The following is a 19,663-nucleotide window of genomic DNA, read 5'->3' as shown; positions in this document are numbered from 1 at the left end:
TTGTATGCTTGTGAAACATGGTCCACTTATAAATGTCATCTCCAACTCCTTGAAAAATTCCATCAACGGTGTCTCTGAAAATTTTTACACATCACCTGGGAAGACAGGCAAATTAATGTCAGTGTGCTGGAAGAAGCAAAGATCACCAGTGTCAAAGCAATATTCAACATCAACTTCGTTGGACCGGTCATGTTGTGCGGATGCCTGATGATCGTCTTCCAAAGCAACTACTCTATTCCCAACTCAAGAATGGAAAGCGAAATACCAGTGGGCAACAAAAGAGGTTTAAAGATGCTCTCAAAGCAAATCTTTAAAAAACAACAACATAAGCACTGATAACTGGGAAACACTGGTCTGCGAGCACTCCAATTGGAGAACAGCCTTTACCAAAGGTGTCATTGACTTTGAAGACGCTCAAACTCAGGACAAAAGGGAGAAACGAGCTAAGAGGAAGGCACACTTGGCAAATCCACACCGTGATCAAGTCCCGCCCAGACACCTATGTCCCCACTGTGGAAGGATATGTGGATCCAGAATTGGCCTCCACAGTCACTGACAGACTCACTGTTAAGACTGTGTTTATGGAAGACAATCTTACTCGGATACGAGTGATCACCAAAGAAGAAGAAGAAGACCATCTCTAAACAACAACAACAAAACAGCAACTGTGTGTGTTTGTGTGTGTGACCTTATTAAAAAGGATGCAAGGAAGAGTATTTTTACAGAGCAAGGGCAAGCGAAGAAAGAGGCAGTAGTAGATGCATTACAGTTGAATTTGAGCAGAGCACAAATGAATGCAGAAGCCAACATGGGGGAGCTGCAACAAAATGTTGCAGTGTAGAGTGAACAATTTATAATTTCACTCAGCCAGTCTGGAAGGTCATTCCACTCCATTCCTTCTTCCACCTCTCCCCCCCCCCAAAAGTGATTAAGCATTCTATGAATCGTGAGCATGCCGAGTCCTCATCAACTTTCCTTAATGATTTTTTTCTACTGCTTCAAACCTCAGGGTTTCACCAAGCCTATTGCTGTCAACTCTTGTGGAAGTGTGTGGTGTTGTTTTTGGCTGCATAAGCAACAGCAGTCATGCCTGTGAATCAGAAAAAGTGGGAATGATTAAATGAATGAGTTCAAGATGCCGTCAGCATGAGTGTGATCTACTTCTGAGGAGCAGCCACAACAGACGAATAGGTATAGCAAGAACAATAGTGCAAATAAACAGCTAAAAAGAGACAAACGCTTTCGGTAATGAGCTAACCACACGCCATAGCATCAGAACTGCTAATGACTTCCAATTAGGAAGCTTCACGCTAGAGTTGCCTGCCTCCAGAGAGACTGAAATGCCCCCTCACTGGTTTTGGAAACAGTCTAAATGTCGTGATGTGTGCCCATTTATTTTCCGCAGTTGAACCTGACCTATTTGAGTTATGCCAGTTGCCGAAGGGCATTGTGGAATCATGATGGCATATATTGTGTTTGAAGATATGCATGTGAACGAGCCTTTGGCACCTCTCAGGTGGGCTCCGTTGCCATCTTAAGAGTACAAGGGAAGCATTCACGGTGCGATCCGGCACCTCTTTCCCTAGAAAAACAGCACTGACGATTACGATGTTGCTGATAACAACGCGGTGGACGGACACCATTTGAATGGCAGTGTAACTTTTGGGTGGGGGGGTGACCCCCTCAAATAAGTTATTGGGGGGCGTACGAAGACCCCTTGGCCAATGGGCGTAGCTAGGATTTTTGTTTGGTGGGGCAGAACCTCAGATTTGTATTGATTTGTGGGGCAGGCTTTTGTTGGGGGGGGGGTCAGAACCTCAAATTTGTATCCATTTCGGTTGATTGGGGTGGGGGCTTGGCTGTGCCCAAGCCTCAGCCCCGAGGAGTTGTCTCCTACGCCTTACTTAGAGTGATGCTCTGTCCTATTATATAGTCATATGCTCTGAATACTCCCAAGCATCGCTGCATTACATGGGGGGTTGGACTAGATGACCCTTGGGTCCCTTCTCATCTCCACAATTCATTTTAGGCAGCCCTGCCGCCCCCAGTTAAAAAAAAGCAGCTCCTCTATCTGTGTATAGAGCCTTGCCTCCCCCCAGGGCCGGATTAAAGTTTGATGAGGCCCTAAGCTACTGAAGGTAATGGAGCCCTTTATATGCCCAGCTGTCCTTTGTCAACAACAAATTGCTGCTGGTTTTTTGTGTTGGATGTGTGCTATATAGTTATTTATGGACCTAATACTGCAGGTATCTAAAGCCATTTGCACATAACAAATAGGAGCCTACACACAAAAAAAACCCTGTTGCTGTATGTAGGTTTTATTATTATTATTATTATTATCTTATATTTTGGAAATGCACATTCAGGTTTTTTCCCCCCCTTTAATTTTTTGGGGGGATCCCAAGAGGGAAGGGGCCCTAAGTTATAGCTTGTTTAGCTTATACATAAATCCGGCACTAGCTGGACCATAAAGAAGGCTGATTGCCGAAGAATTGATGCTTTTGAATTATGGTGCTGGAGGAGACTCTTTGAGAGTCCCATGGACTGCAAGAAGATCAAACCTCTCTATTCTGAAGGAAATCAGCCCTGAGTGCTCACTGGAAGGACAGATCCTGAAGCTGAGGCTCCAATACTTTGGCCACCTCATGAGAAGAGAAGACTCCCTGGAAAAGACCCTGATGTTGGGAAAGATGGAGGGCACAAGAAGGGGACGACAGAGGACGAGATGGTTGGATAGTGTTCTCGAAGCTACTAACATGAGTGTGTTGAATCTCTTTCACATATAATGTTCAACTGTCCCCTACATAGCGTAGCCAGGGCTAAATTCCTGGGTCCTGCTTTACTGCGCTTGGTTGGCAGGCCTGTTGAGTCACACGCCGCACTGCTTTTGCAGGATACAGATCCTTCTGTAACTCTGCAGGTGGCGAGATTTCTGAATGCGGTTATCTCACACTCAAAAACCACCAAAAAACAACAACAACATCAAAACTAATCGGACTGTTACGATGAGAGTGCATGTCGGAGTTCGTCTTCAGTTTTCCTTTTCTGTGATCTGTCCCTTGGAGCTCTCCTGGCCCCAAGCTGTCACTTGGCTCTGCTCAATGACCCACCCTTGCATCGTGGTGTTCACCTCCTGTCCTCGGATATATCTGTTTTTATGTCCCTGTGTTTTTATGTTTGTACATATTTTATGGGCTAATAGCCGTAAATAAATAAATTGTAAATACTAACATGAGTTTGACCAAACTGCGCGAGGCAGTGGAAGACAGGAGTGCCTGGCGTGCTCTGGTCCATGGGGTCACGAAGAGTCGGACACGACTAAACAACAACAAATCCGGCACTGCCTGCCTCACACGGCGCCACGCGCCCGGAATTTCCCGGACACGCAGCCGCGCAAACCGGCGGTGAGGTCCGGACAAATCCGGACGCGCAGTTTGTGAGGGTTGGGGGGGCCGGTTTCATTCGGGGAGCCGCTCGGAGAAGCGGGTTTTGCGAAAACGGACCCGGGCCACCTTTACCGCGGTGCTTCGGGGCGAGCGCCGGAGAAACGAGGCCTCCGCCGACGCCTCCTCCTCCTCCCGTCACGCGCGCGCCTCCGAGGGGGACGAGCCGAGAGAGGGCGGCCTCTACGCGAGGGGAGGAGCCGGCCCGAGAGCGACGAAGGCGGAGGGAAAGAGAGAGAGAGAAGGGAGAGCTAGAAAGACGCTGCGGCGGCCGCGGCGAAAGCACCTAGCCGAGCGTCGAGGCCCGAAGAGGCCTCCGTCGCCGGGATGGAGCACCACCAGCAGCAGCCCGCCAGCCGGTACCAAGTGGTGAGTGGCGCCGCGGGGTCCTGTCAGCGCGTCGGCAGGGCGGGGCTGGGGTAGGCCGCAGGCCAACTCGAGGCCTCCCCTGGCCAGCTTGGGAGACGAGGCTGAGGAGGGGAGCCCTCCATTGCCTCAGGCCTCTGGGGGCGAACGGAAAGCGCCTCCGCTCTCTGTAATACTGAGGAAAAGCTTACCTGGGGTGAGGCCTCCTCCTTCCTCGTCCTTAACGGTCCCCCCCCCTTTCCTCCTCTGCGCTTCCCCTACCCTTTTGGCTGCCGCCCAGATGAGCTTTTCGGAGCCCCCAGTCGAGGGGACGCCGAGGGTCATCTAGTCCAGCCCGCGTTAGAAACGGGAGGTCGCCACTCGACGGCCCGTGGCTTTCGCCGAAAAAAAAAGAAAACAAAGCAAAACATCTTGGGCTTTGGGAATAGGGAGCGAAAAGAGGAAATGTTCCAAATCGCGAGGACAAAATGACACACCACCCTCGATGTGAAATAGTACACAATGTATTGTTGTGTCTTTGTAGGGTGGCTGGCGCGACCCCAATCAGATGGGCGGCGTAAAAATAATAAAGGTACAGTGGTACCTCGGGTTACATACGCTTTAGGTTACATATGCTTCAGGTTACAGACTCCGCTAACCCAGAAATAGTGCTTCAGGTTAAGAACTTTGCTTCAGGATAAGAACAGAAATTGTTCTCCAGCAGCGTGGCGGCAGCAGGAGGCCCCATTAGCTAAAGTGGTGCTTCAGGTTAAGAATAGCTTCAGGTTAAGAACGGACCTCCGGAACGAATTAAGTACTTAACCACTGTATTATTATTATTATGACTATGATTCGTGCTTGCCTTTCAAGAGCAGACCTTTCTATGCTACGGTGGGGTTCAATGTTACCTCTGATTCCGCCGCAGGGCTGCGGTCATAATAATAAAAATGAAAATTTATTATCTATACCCCACCCATCTGGCTGGGTTTCTCCAGCCACTCTGGGCGGCTTAAATGCTGCCGCGCTCCTTTCGGAGGTCAACACAGTGAGAACGGGTTTGTAGGGCTTCGCGTCAGAACAATAATTCATCACCTGCCTTGCCTTTCGGTGGATATGATTGCATCAATGAATTGATTCATGTGAATTCAGTTCCTACCCAAAGTTTTACTTTAAGCCCTTTCCCTGCCTCCCCTTGGTTGGTGAAGGGAGCGAGAGGGAACTTTTATGATTCAATAAGCAGGTGATGATGCTTTTCTTTTGCCAACCGCAGACAGCCTTCCGTGCTGTCACTTCCTGTTTGGGTAAGTGCACTGCAATAGCATTGAATATACAGTAGCACCTGGTTTTGAGTCTCCCCTAACAAGCGTGTGTGCTGCTTTCGAAGGGCCGCCAATGAAAATGGCCTACACCCCCAGCATTCGAAACGCCCATTGTTCGAGGCGCGTTTTCCGCCAGGGAATTCCCTTAGCGCGAGCAGTTTCTGAGCTCTGCGCATAAGATTTCAGATTAAAACTGCAGAGTGACCTTTTTCTGCTTCCCCACTTCCAGCTACTCTTTGAAGACTGGAGAAGAGACCCCTTTTAGGAGGTGGGCAGGGGAAGGACTAAACCATGTGAAAAATGAACATAATATTTTAGCTGCCGTTCATTCCTTTTCAGCTTTGTATACTTGTTATAAAAAAAAGCGTGCCTAGACATTCCGTTGTGGCGCCCATAACCTAGGTTGAAGGTGCCATTGAGCTCCTAGCTTTCTTATCAAAAGTTTCTAACACTGCCTATACCAATGAATCGGGCAAAGCCTCAGTTAAGAAATCTACTGATTACCCATGAAAACCTTGAAGCCTGCAAAACAACATGCAGTTTCCAGCTCCAGCTCTTATACTTAATGCCACACCTATATCACTCCGGGGCATCCCAGATCTATATTGCTTGGTAACACTGAAGAGCCCATAGGTGCACAGTTTCTCTTATTAAATGAAGAAACGACCAAGCACAATTCTTGTTGGGATTTCTGTATTGCATTTGAAAGTGCATTTTGTAATGGAGATAAGTGGTCCGAAGAAAGGAATATGTATTGGCAACATACTGCCATAATAAAACGTACTCTCATGGAATCAGGTTCTCTTTAATTTTCCTCTAATTGCTTTTTGTTTCACATTGAGGATGATCATGTAGTTTTGTCATTTTGTGGCTTCATATTTCATATTTTTGCTACCTATTTCTGAAATATTTTTTTTTCAGTGAAAGCCACTCGTTATTGACTGCCATCATAACTAACACTTTTATTAGGGTCAGAGGCTTTGGAACAAATCCCACCTATTTTATTTCCTCAAGATGGTACCTACTACCCTCTAAATAGAAGGAACTTAGCTGAAATATGGTGGGGGTGGGGAGTATTGTTTTATACCAGGAATATTATTTGAATAGAGATGTTTGATGTCAGATAGCAAGCCGAGAGGGGAAAATGTTGGTGTACCTATAATATGCCAAATGCCAGTCATTTCTCAACTTATATGAACAATTTTATCTAAAAATAAAGTAAAAAAGAGATTTGTTCCTTGCCATTATTAACAGATTTTTCTACATTGTTTCAATGATGCTCCCAAATTTTTGGCAGTACCTCATGTCTTTTTTGGGGTCAGTTTGAATGCTCTTGGGTCGAAATTGGACAAAAGGTGTGAAACCTATATCCCCAAACTGGATGTTACCTATTCTTTGCTGCTGCTTTTACATAATTAAGGTGTTTTTCAGTGATGGGTAAGCATTTTACTAGAAACGTAGACTATTAAAAAGAGCCTATCTCATTCTAGATGTTAATGACCACTCCTTATCTGTAAACTAACATGCCGTATTAGTACAATTTTTTGGATTCTTACATCTCTCTGTAGGAAAGGGCTGGAGCTTAGTGGTAGAGCACTTGCCTTGCATGCAGAAGATCCCAGGTTTAATCCTTGGCATATCCAGGCAGGGCTGGAAATGTCCCCAGTCCGAAACCCTGGAGAGCTGCTGCCAATCAATGTAGAGAATACTGAGCTAGATGGACCAGTGGCAGGACTCACTATAAAGCAGCTTCCTATATGTAGGATGAGTGAGCCTCAACTTTCCGAAGCTCCACCCTATAAAATTTTGTGCCCTGAAATAAGGAATATATTTGAATATAGTAAAAGAGCTCATATTTTGGAATAAAAGGTATTCCAGCATTGTGATTTTATTATGGTTTGCAAACCATTTTGAGAATGGCTGAGTAAGAATGCTGGATTTAAATTTATAAACAAAAGTATTTGGCAAAAAGTTGCTTTGGACTTCGCTATTTCTTTATATTTCTCTTTGCTTTGAATACACACAGTCCCTGGAAATGTGACTATATACAAAGTGTACTTCAAACAATGTGCATTGAAACATGCTTAAAAGCAGATCTTTGCACATACAAGATTTAGAACCAGAGCATCTCTTACCCTGTGCCTCATTTTATGAATGGAAAGAGTGTAAAGCTCAATGTTTCTTAGAAGGTTTCTTTCACCCCTGCTGAACCTTTTCTGTAAGCAGATAATAGCATTTGTTTGTGCTGGGAAACCATAGGTGGTTTCTTGATTCTGCTGGAGGCAGCTGTAGTTACATCATAGGTGCCTTTAAGGATTGGCTGCTTGCAGAACTTAAGGAACTAACCACATAGCACTTAACTTGTTCCTTCCTTGGCTTATCACATGATGGACGATTTTGGCATGGAGCAACCCTTAAAGCAAACTCCTTTGCACTTATTGCTTTTGCTTGCTTGTTATTGCTCATGGCAAGTAGAAATTAAGGGTGTTAAAACAATTTAAAAGAAAAAAAAGAAACAAAGAAATAGGCTTATAATTGGATATGTTGCAGTCGTTAAAGCAAGTAAATCAGAAAAACATAACCCTTGGCTTGCAAATGAAACTTTAATAGGCATTAATGAAATGATGTACTGTAAGACTTCCCCCATGCCTCTGATTTTAGGTTACATGCTGATGTGGTTTTAAATCTGATTGCTCATGCACAATATACAAAAAAGTATACCCTTTCATGCATATTTTGGGAAGAGAAAGTAAGGAGTATTTTGGGGTGCACATAGATATGCATAGTTAGAGTGAGGAAACTGCTGCAGATCTGTACTTACCCTTTCTCCAGAAAATCAAGCTCAGAAAGAACTATTCCCCTCCACCCCCAAGCAGAAACTGCCTATACAGATTGAATCAAGTCACTTCCCATATTTGGCCTATATATTGTGATGGTAAATTGGTGGCCACCCATTGACTGTAACTCCCCATTAGCCATGAAACTGATGGGAGGTGGAATCCTAATTCTGCTGGAGAGCCATAGCTTCTCCATTCCAGGCCTATGACAATGTTTAAAGTTTAATCTTCTCTCCCCAGAAACATTAGCTTAAGAAATGGAAAGTGGCAAGGGAAGGTTCACTAGATGTCTTGACTTTTTGAAAACTGAAAGCCTGCCCACACCATATGTGTATGCGGGAGGCAGGCAGCAAGGGGTACGTCTGAAAATTGATGTACCATTTGAAGTATTTTGTCACTGGCCACTTAAACCCTTGGTTCTTCCCCTTGCTTCCTTCACCCCTCCCACCCTTAACTAATTGCACTGCTGTTACAGTCAGCTCCAGATACTCCTCCTTTGTATTACATTTCTCTTTAAAAATCAAAACCACCCAGCTCTTACTATGCTGTATAGGGAAAACTGAAAATTTATGCTGGGTTTGCTCCTCCTTCTGTATACTGGTTATGTATATCAGCTTTTATTATTTGTGTGCATTATGAATATGACCAATTAGTATTTCACAAGATGGCTTTCTACACAGTCGCTGGTTGAAATCTCTGACCTAGGCCAAATGTTTCTCCACTTCAATTCCTTGACTTCAGTATATTAATTTTACTGACCTAGTTTACAGGAATGCTGTAAGGGTAACTGATTGAGCATTAATTAGCATTCTATATAAGAACATAAAGACCTGCTGGATCAGTCCATTGGCACATCTAGGCCAGCATCCTGTTCTCACTGTGGCCAACCAGATTCCTCTGAGAAACTAGCAAGCAGGATTTCAAGCACAAGATCACTCTCCCCCTCCTGTGGTTTCTTGTGGTACTTGGAAGTGTTGCTGCCTCGACTGTGGAGTGATGTAAAAATTGGGGTTTGGCTTTTGCTGCCAAGTTCCCCATGGGACTCTTGAGTCCCCTAAGTCCATGATCGGTCAGAGAAAAATGGATGGAGACTGGATCCAGTGGAAAGCAAGGCAGATACTTATTTTTCTGTTCCAAGGAGGGAGACAAAAGTGTGCAGGAACCTTTAAAGACTTTTGACATTAGCCAAAGACCACCCCAAAATCATCATACATACATCATATGATTTGTAAGTGAAAATACAATGGGAAGGCTTTCCCCATTTGCCTCCCTTACTGCAGAGGAATATTTGAGGTCATTGAGAGAGTCAAAATGGGCATCAGGATTGCTCTCCTGTACTATTTCAGACACATGGTTTATATATTTAGATATGTGAGCATTTATTAATATTTATTCTGTATTTGAGACCTTAGAATTCTTATAACAGGAGGCAGAGTATGGTAGCCATCAATAGATTATAACTATGACGGCATAGCTCTTTCTATACAGGAGTGTTTTGCAAGGTTTGCTTATTTTTGTATGAATAACTTCCTGAGGTGTCTTCATTCTAACAATTTCTCCACTTCAAGCAAGTTCCTTGTATCACAGTTGCTCATAAATGCATTGAGGAAGTGAGGCAACTGCTGCATCTGAAATCTATATGGACCTTGTAAGCAACCTGGCTGATCAACTATTTAGAAAACAGGAAGGAAATGCAGCATACCATGTCCTATTTCTCCCTTTACTTCTATTACATAACAAAAGAGGGAGAAGAGTGGGGGGAGAACGTTTTTTCAGCTCAAGGGCTTCACTGCCTTGTAGGCATTGGCATGGAGAGACAACTATGGCAGTGGTGGGAGTGGCCAGAGTCAAAACGTAGGTAGGGACCATGGCAAAAGTGAGTGGAGCAAGATATGTGACTCCTACCAATGGCGCCATGGGTCAGTGTGTCTGGCTGTTAAGCAGAAAGTTGATGGTTTGAGCCTAACCAGATGTGGCTGTGGGCAGGATTCCTGCATTGCTGGGGGTTCGACTATATGACTCTCAGGGTCCCTTCCAACTCTACACTTCTACCTTTGTACAGTAAGCTGCATAAGTCAGATGTTTCTATCTGTCTCCCTCTCTCTCGCACACACCTAAATCCAGGAAAGCAAGGGGCGTTATCACAGAGAGCAAATTCCAGCCAGCTAAAAGCACTCAAGGAAAACATGGAGCAGGACTGGGGGAAGGGGTGTGGCCTGGTTTGAGTCCTGAGGGACAGATCAGGAGTCCTAGTGGGCCATATGTGGCCTCCAAGCCTTCACCAAGCTTCAGAACAGAACTCACTTCTAACTAGTGAAAATTCAGTAGATATCTGCTGTCTCACTTTTGACATAATTCCGTCCATGTTATATGATACGATCAACCTCATTGTGAAGTTTTGAACCACAGCCAAGAAAATCTGTAGGTTGTATATCTGAATGTGATAGGCTTGAGTTGGTGAAAGGGGCTTGTGCTACACTTGGAATCAGTAATGTATTTCTGTCTATTACTGTGAATGTGGGAAATTTACAGGGGGTTTTTTTAACAGATTTTTGTTGTTACTCTGAATATAGGAAACCACAAGTGAAGGGGGTCACCAATATTCAGCAGCAACTGGCAACTTTCCCAGTTTCTGAAGCTTATAGTAACAATCATTCACTTTGTCTGTTGCAATAGTGTTTGAACTCTGTTCCAGTGATTCCTTGGAAGGCTGTTAGGGGTTTTGTAAAGGTGGATAAGCTTCTCTGTAAGGCAGCTTCTGCAGCGCTACTGATCTTCTTCAGTTTGCAGCAATAGAGATATTGAGATTCACTCTCAGTTCAGATGGTGCCTATCAAGTTTGGCCCAGGGCCCTTCCTTCATTTGTGCCCTTGAGCAGGGCTGACTTCAGTTTTCATCATCTGTGCTTTTTTTTTTTACTAGAATTCTTATGCTCCCCCAATGTGGGCTTTACAAAGCAAGACTTGGGCATAACTTAATCTGTACGTAAATTTTTTTCAGCAAAGATAAATTGCTCAGTCCTCCTTAGATGGGCATTCTTGCAGGAATTCCAGCAGGCACTAATAAGTCCATCAGAAGTTAGCTAGGATTCCAAGGGGGAGCTGTCATCCCTCCCTTCATAAATCCTAGAACACTGCAGAATTCTCTGCGACACATAAGTGATGCAGATTATTCATTCTTTCTTTCTGCTGAGAAAGTAGATGGTTTGAAAGCTGCTACCTTGTTTGTCATTCCCATCTGCATTCCGTCACACACATACGAGTATCACTTCCAATGCAATATTATCCAAGTCTGATGAGAAGTAAGTCTTCCGAGTTCAGTGAAACTTGCTCCCAGATAAGGGTGAATAGGACTGCAGCTTTTCTTTCATTTGTGGCCAGATCAAATATCACAGAGGTGGGGGGGGGGGAATGGGCACATCACCTAAAAATGTAAGATTGCTTATCATTATTGTTGTCAATGTTTCCATCTGTGAAACATAAATGTAATTCAAACTGCCGGGCTAAGGTTTTCATCTTGCTTCCCTGCTTCCTTTAGAAGTATGTAGTTCAGAGGGCAGTGCTGGTCTTCTGTTGCTCCCCCCTCCCCCCGTCAGTGAATTCACAGATTTTCTGTTCAAGGAAGCAGGGATGGTTAAAAAAAAGTTTAATGTTGGCCAAAGCAATAAACCAGCATGGTGTAGTGGTTAAGAGTGGTAGTCTCGTAATCTGGTGAACCAGGTTCGCTTCCCCGCTCCTCCACATGCAGCTGCTGGGTGGTGACCTTGGGCTAGTTACACTTCTCTGAAGTCTCTCAGCCTCACTCACCTCACAGAGTGTTTGTTGTGGGGGAGGAAGGGAAAGGAGAATGTTAGCCGCTTTGAGACTCCTTAAGGGGAGTGAAAGGTGGGATATCAAGTCCAAACTGCTCCTCCTCCTCTTCTTCTTCTTCAGAAGTGCTTTCTTTGTCTACCAGAATTCTGGAAATTATTCTTCCTTATTACTAAATAGTACAACTCAAGGAATAACCCAAGAAGCAATAAAGTAGAGCTGGGAAAATCTACTCTTTCCTGCAGTTCACCAACACAGCCTGCTGTTATTTAGTAGAATCATGGTACCATAAAGTTGCATGGCACCCCCAGCGGTCATCTAGTCCATCTCCCTGCAATGCAGGAATCACAACTAAAACATCTGCTTAAAAACCTCCAAGGAAGGAGGATCCATCACCTTCTGAGGGAATCCTTTCCACGGTCGAACAGCTCTTTCGGTCAGAAAGTTTTTCCTAATGCTTAGTTGGAATCTTCTTTCTTGTAACTTGAATCCATTGGTTTAGGGCCTACCTTCCAGAGCAGGAGAAAACAAGCTTGCTTCCTCTTTCATGTGACAGCTTTTTAGATATTTGAAGATGGATATCGTATCTCCTCTCAGTGCCCTCTTTTTCCAGGCTAAACATTCAAAGCTTGCTCTGTACAAGCAGCAAGATTTTGTTCAGTGGGAGAAATTTGACTCTGCGGTGGGCTTCCTACATATTTTTTATCAGCTCCCCCCAAATCTGGTTCCATTCCCCAGATGCTCAATTCAGCTGGAGCTTTGCACATGCCCTATATGCTTGTTTTGGCATGGCTGTGAGTAATGAGTGTGGCTCTGTTGCAAGAAACAGGAGGAAGTTACAGTAGCTGAAACTAAGTATCACCCCAGCCTAATATTCTCCAAGCAGAGAGTGGCTCAAGCTAAGTATTGGTAGATACTGATAAATATTCTCCCTATATTAGCTGTGCTATACAGGGAAGTTCCTTGTCTATATACGATACACGTATGGAATCATGTAACTACATACCTAACTGGTTAGTTAAAATAACTGAGGCAACCCCCGCAGCAAGTAACAACTTGCAGTGATGAGATTACTGGGAGTTACTTTACAGTTATTGGAAAAGTGCTTATGTTCTTAGATGGCTTATAGATGTTTTAAATTGTCTTAACATTTTGATATTTGCTGCCCTGGAAGGAAGGGTAGGATGCAAGTTTAATAAATATTAATGAAGATAATATTCCTTGAAGTAGAAAAAGTTGTGTACTAAGAGCATGGTCGGATTGGCAAGAGACCTGTCCTTTGCCTCCTTTCTGGCAGGGAAATTATATTGTGATGACTAAGGATAACTTGCTACCTGTGTTCTTTAATGCTGTGCCTCTTAAGCCCAGCCCTGCCCTTAATAAGATCAGCCTCTGTGTCAGAGCAAAGCAGTGTTGGTAATTGCAGAGTAATCATGCTTGTTGCAATGAAATCTGTGGTGCACAATTGTTTCTTGCATAGAAACATGAGTAGATCTGGTAACAGTTCATATCTTCCCACAATTTGCATATACATTACAACCCGCCCCAAAGTTACAAAAGTGCATTTTTTAAAAGTTCAGAACAGAATTTTATTTTTCAAACAATTGTGTATTTCTTGGCACAGGAATTTGGGTTTCATAAAACAGAATATCTGGGGTCACTAAGAATCCAGTGCATTGCTTAGTATCTGTCCTTGCATTTAATACTCTGTGCAACCCCAAAAGGAATAACGTCAACATGTTGATCTCCAAATGTCCAAAGCAGAAAGTAAAGTATGGTGGTTAAAATAAAACTCCTATAAAGACCAGACACCACAGAGCTAAACTGTGTGTGTGAAGCTGCAGTATTGTGAAATACTATACACTTTCATTTGTGTGTGGTGTAAAGTCACATGCTGTGAAGAATGTGAGGGCATTCATCTGGACGTGAATCTAGGGTTGTGAAATGTAAGTGCTTTGGATGTCTAAGCGTTAGGCCTAGATGTCTGCAAAGTAAAACTTGTGTAAATACGTCTGTATGTATATGCTTTTCTTTGTAGAAGACATCTTCATTGAACGTGAACATTGGGGTTGGGGCAAGTGGTGCCATGTGACCTCAGGGTGCTTTGAGACATTGGCTGTACAGCCCTGTTTTACACAAACACCCCTTCACAAAACTGTGAAATCGGGAAGTTTGTTAGATTTCACAGAGCTTTTAAATTTTGGTATAAGGTCCCTTTTTATCAAGGGACATTGGGAAAGGCTTGAGGAATTGGAAGGTGTCTCAAAATGCTTTCACTTACAGGGTAATGCTTTTTGAGTGCTGTTATATAACCTTTTTGGTTGTAGATTGAGTGGTGGAATTTTCAACTCTTATTCAAGAGGAGGACATTAAAACAGCCAATGTGATCTGATGTTAGTTGTTAGTAGAATTATTTCTGACTTGCACAATGCGAGCGATGTAACTGCTGATAATGAACAAGTTATAGTATAGTTCTTTTTATTTCTTTAGTTAATATCACGTAAGTGCAAACTATAACTAGCCTCTTGAATGTACCTAGATGAATCATAATGTAAATGCAGATGAATCACAAAACTGGCAAACAGAATGAGCTGTATAACAAGAATACAGAAAAAGAACACAAGAATTTACACTTCTTGAGGAAATGGTAAATGGCTACATCTCAACCATTTCTGAAGAGATTTTTTTCCTGAAATCTGGGCAGCTACAAGTGGTTTGCATAACCCTTATTTTCTACTATCATGTCTTGTTCTGACTTCATATTCTGAAACTAGGACTTTGTAGACATAGTGAAATAATTGGAGGATTTTCAGGCAAATCTGAAATGTTATTGTTGTTCATAGGAAACTCTTGCTTCACACTCTGGACTAGTATTTGAATCAACCATAATTACACATTATAGGGCCTAACATCAAGGGTTGTTAGAAGCTTGCCTAGTACAGGCTACATAATAAGTCACAATACATCAAAGGTGCAATGAGTTGGACTTCGCTACTAATTATCTGTCAGGAAGAGGGCAGTTGACAGTTTAGGCAATGTTCTGTGGTATTCTGAAATAGCACATTGTTATCTACATATCATGAAATGGTTTCATATATTCTCACCCATTTACTTTGTCTGGGTCTAGTTGATCCTTATGTTCTTTTAGGAAAACTCTCAAATACACCCCTTCCCCCAATACACACAATAGGGTGATGGTGAAACTCTACAGTACCATTCAGCCTTTTATCATGGGCAAATACTTGTAAGTAGTACGTGTTTTTTTGGGAAAAAAACATTTTACGTACTTGCTGCCTTTTGGGAGAGGCGGGAGGTGAGTACAGTGGTACCTCGACTTACAAACGCCTCAGGTTACAAACGCTTCAGGTTTCAAACTCCGCTAACCTGGAAGAGTTACCTCGAGTTGAAAACTTTGCCCCAGGATGAGAACGGAAATCGTGTGCTAGCGGTGCAGTGGCAGCAAGAGGCCCCATTAGCGAAAGCACGTCACTAGTTAAGAACAGTTTCAGGTTAAGAACAGACCTCCGGAATGAATTGAGTTCGTAACTAGAGGTACCACTGTAGTATGGTTAAGTCCAGATTAGGAGTTACTCTTGTTACTGGTTTCTCTTCAGTCATTACTTAATAAATTGCATTGGAGTAGATGAAACAGTTCCCTGAATGTATTTGTTTTTCTTAAAAGCTTCACAATGAAGATGATCTTCCAGAATCATCAGTGGCTGAACAACCTTCCACCTCTACAGAAACTGCACCAGCCTCTCAAATGGAGGCATCTTTACCTGAAGAAGATACTTCACCTCCACCTTACTGTAGTATTGCTGCAGAAGCAGCTGCAACAGCAGGTATTTCCTTTCATTTATATAACCTCAGATATTTTTAGCAATGCTGGAGCAGTAAATATAGCTTGAATAATCTTTTCAGAAGCATATGGTGCCATCATCTCTTCATGCTTCCTTCTGCTGCCCTTTATAAAATACAATCTGCTCTTTTCTTTTTGTACAGGACCCCAAATGACTTTGTGCTTAATAGAGCAAATAACCAGATTAAATTAATGTTCTTTGTGATACGGATTTGTCTTGGATGCCTTTCTGTCTATGTATGATAAGGCTAGCATGTCTTATTTGATTAAACTTGGACCACAATCCTAACAGGACAGAGATATGAGGAATCAATTGTATTGATAAATATATAAAACCACCCTCACTCACTATTTCTAGCTATAAGAAACAATACAGCATTCTTAAAGGCTTTATAGACGTGTAGTTCTGACTAATGATTATTTAGCCTCTAAAACTTGAGTTGATGTGTGTGTGTTTTCTTTTTAACAGAAATGGAATCGCCTAATGACTTTTACCCTGTGCCACCTCCATACAGTGTAGCTACCTCTCTTCCCACTTATGATGAAGCGGAGAAGGCCAAAGCTGCAGCAATGGCAGCTGTTGCAGCAGAAGCAGCAGCAGCTCAAAGAGTGAGTGAGCAATATGTGCAGCATGAAAACATGCAGTTTTGAAATACGGAACTTCGGATTGGCTTCGGTATACATTGGATAAAAATCAATTTCCGAAGCAAACTTCATTGACACTCTCTTAGCTTGTTAAAGGATATATTAGCTAGCTAAATTAAGGTGGGGTTTGGTTTGATTATTTGTACGAAGCATCTTAAGAATCGAGAATGTTTTTGTAGCACTTTATGGAGTAAAAAAAAGGACCCATTGACCCGTTGACTGCTTCACGCTTTATTTCATGCTTAATATTCATTAACTCAGTTCATAACTAATCAAACCATGCACAGTCCACCAGCTACAAGAGCACGGTAGTCCTTTCTACTTCGTAGACCTAGAGAGGCAACAATAGTAGCTCCACTGAATTCTTGGTGGGCCACCATATGCAGTGGTTAAGCTGCATTTAATCTGAAGGGTCACCAGTTACAATGCTAGAGAGTAAGTATATGTCACAGTACAAAACTGCAGGTACCTGGTTGCATGCACATGCTTAATAATTTTGCTGGCACATAGGAATTTTTGCAGGTTTTTATTCTCATTCTTGTTCAGAACTGGTATTATTTATATATATATAAAACTACGGTAGTGCATAAATATTTGAAATGTTTTTCCATCTCTGATGTCATTGTACTGGGCTGTAGGTGGTATTCAACTAAATAGCTGTGCTGTTACAAGGAGATTTCCCTTCCCCGCCTCCTTACATGCACCTTGTACCACCCCAAATCTGCTATACAGGGTTGGAGGAATCCCCAAAATTGATTTAGGGGGTCAGGTACCAGGAGAAATCCTTGCAGTGATGGAATGTTTTGGTTAGCTCTACATTGAATGCAACATATTGTATTCATCTGAATGAAAAGACATTTGCTTACTTAAACAAACAAACTCACTCACTCTTACACTTAAATGGGGGTAGCATTGGAAACTTCCTGCCCCTTTTAACTACTCTCAAATCTTATAAATCGGATAAGAAAGTGTTTGCTCAAATACAGGGGTTTGCCATCACAGTAACAATGTGATATGCTATCTCAGATAAATGTTAAGACAACAGAAAGCTGTTTTAGCCTGTATTTTGACCTCAGTTGCCCATTTGTAAAAGCCGTTGCATACTGTGTAGTAGAACACCTTTTGGTGTGACTGTTTCCTCGTGAGTTTTTCATTTCTAATCGGACCAAATAGCAATGATCTATTTCCATGCTAAAATTCTATGCTTCAGAAGTAAGTCCCATTGTACAGTGGGGCTTGCTTCTGAATACAAATGTATAGAAGAGCACTGTCAGTATTTGAATTACTGGATCTCTCTCTGTGAGCTATTTTCAATTCCTTTTATATTACATTACATTTAAATTATAATTTAGTTTGCTAGAAACATTGCTTGAATGTTTGACTTGTACTGAATGGCTTAACATTCCTTTAGTTCTTCTGTCTTATTTTCTTTACATGCATAGCACGGCCAGTTTAGGGACTCTAGGAGTCTGTTTGATGAAATATTCCTGAGCCCACCAGAGGTATGAAACAGTTCTATAAAGTTTAGATTTTGCAGTGAGTTTTCTTCCTGCCAAGCAGAAACAAATGCCTTTGCTTGATGAACTTGCCACGATTGAAATCTCACAATTCTGTATGAAGATTCTCATTAGTTTTCTATAAAGACTAAAATAGATATAAGGACTACGGAGCACATTGGGACTTACGTTTAATTGTAAGCATGCATAAGATTGTGCTGTTATGAAGATATCCTTTCATCTGCTATAGTAGTGGAAATAAATTTGAAAACATGAGGGAAATAACCAGGAATACTTGGTAAGCTGGGCATCCTTGCTCTAGAAGAGCTTTCACTGTGTGCCTTGTACCACAGCTCCCATCATCCCTGACTATTGACCATACTGGCTATGATTGATGGGAGTTCTAGTCTAAAACAACTGAATAACATTAGTTTGGGGAGCATTGATCATGGTCATTCAAACTAGTATCATTTCTGTGGGCAATTGAGCCTCCCCTGTTTTAGAGTGTATCTTTCTGTGAACAAGGTTTCTGCCTTTGGATTGGATATTGTTGCAATTTCCAATATTGGGGGTGGGGGTGGGGTTGGAGTGGCAAATGTATCCAGTAGGATGGATGAAAGGAAATAAAATGCAACACTTGCTTTCGGTTCATTGAGTTTCTGTGAGGTGTTACTACGCATCACCTTTATGTTTCCAAATGATGATTGTTTGGTACTTCTAAAATACCAACAAAGATGTGTTTAGGCTAATTTCTGTCAAATACATGTTTATGCTGCAGCTACCAAACATTACCAGGCAGAATGCGAAGCAAATATATGTTTGTTATAATGTCTTTCCATATAGTCAAAATAGGTATAATTTTCACTATTACATAGTACATACTAGCAAGTAAAAAAAGGGAAAAAAATGAATAAATATCCATTTAATGTAGGGACGCCATACTGCTGCTTAACATTGCAATGGTATGAGCAACAAAACTATGGTACCTCAACTGAAGTTGTATTTTTTAGGATGTTAGCACCCTCTGCTGTCTGATAGCAGCAAAACTTTTGATTTAGAATATTCATTACACACTTGCGGATAAACTATTGTCTTACATTGGACAATTACATGAGCACATGTTGAATATCTCAATAGCGTAGCTAGAATCAATGAGATTTAAGTTCATATTATTTAGTGGGAATTTAGAGAGAGTCCCTAACTACTAAAATGTATGTGAACAGTTGAGGGTAGAAATCAGAAAACATTTAGATAGGTCTGTCTATGTTTATACAGGGGCTGCTGCAGCATTTTAAATAATGCTCAATAATGTTCTATATGCATCTTCAAAATAAAATATATCCAGGAATGCAGTAAAATTAGGGGTTCTCCAGATTCTTTCATAACAAAGTTCCCTTAACAAAAATTATCTTCAAACTTCCCAAAGTGCCACTAAGACAACAGGATAGCAATGACAAAAATCCTTGGAAGTTGCTGAAGTGTCTTAGTTGTAGTTTTTGTGCGTTTTGATCTAACCCTAAAATACCAACTGAATACCTTCTGACCACCTACTTTATTTACTGAAGAGCGGAAGCCAGAAGTTAAGACTTGAAGCCCAAGGCTCAGTAAGCATAGGGAGCAGGTTAAACATTGGGCTTTGGTGGAGTTTCATTGTGTCTCTCTCTACAGCGGAAATAATTTTCCCGGAACTGATTTCCTTTTCAATACAGAAGTTGGGGAACCAACTTAGACCTTTCTGCAGTCCCTCAGTAAACTATGGCTCCTCATTGAGACACATAAACTCAACAGAATCTAAAATCTTAATTACTTTAGCAAGACTTAGGGAAGAAAGACACACACCTGCACTTTCCCGTTGAGTTCACTAGAAAGCACACAGGTGTTTCACACTTTAGGGTGTTGTGTTAAATATC

At 42.2% G+C, this 19,663-nt stretch overlaps 1 protein-coding gene across 4 annotated transcripts in view; it reads left to right on the top strand.

Annotated features, from left to right (window-relative positions):
- The window catches only part of NDFIP2 (Nedd4 family interacting protein 2), a 58,790-nt gene that overhangs the window by 25,078 nt on the left and 14,049 nt on the right, over window positions 1–19,663 (top strand). The window contains exons 1-4 of one of the 4 annotated variants that reach the window (XM_083611049.1): window positions 3,479–3,812; window positions 15,436–15,595; window positions 16,082–16,221; window positions 17,700–17,759. In XM_083611049.1, the coding sequence (XP_083467175.1) occupies window positions 3,771–3,812; window positions 15,436–15,595; window positions 16,082–16,221; window positions 17,700–17,759 (402 nt within the window). In that variant the 5' untranslated portion in view covers window positions 3,479–3,770. Of the gene's footprint in view, window positions 1–3,478; window positions 3,813–15,435; window positions 15,596–16,081; window positions 16,222–17,699; window positions 17,760–19,663 lie in introns of those variants that run through there. The other 3 variants (XM_083611048.1, XM_083611051.1, XM_083611050.1) reach the window with 3 other exon arrangements.

Source organism: Podarcis filfolensis (assembly GCF_964270895.1).
Source record: "Podarcis filfolensis genome assembly, chromosome: 4".
In the NCBI taxonomy this organism is placed as follows: Eukaryota; Metazoa; Chordata; class Lepidosauria; order Squamata; family Lacertidae; genus Podarcis; species Podarcis filfolensis.
The sequence above is the reverse complement of the archived record's forward strand: the minus strand, read 5'-3'. Positions and strand labels throughout refer to the sequence as shown.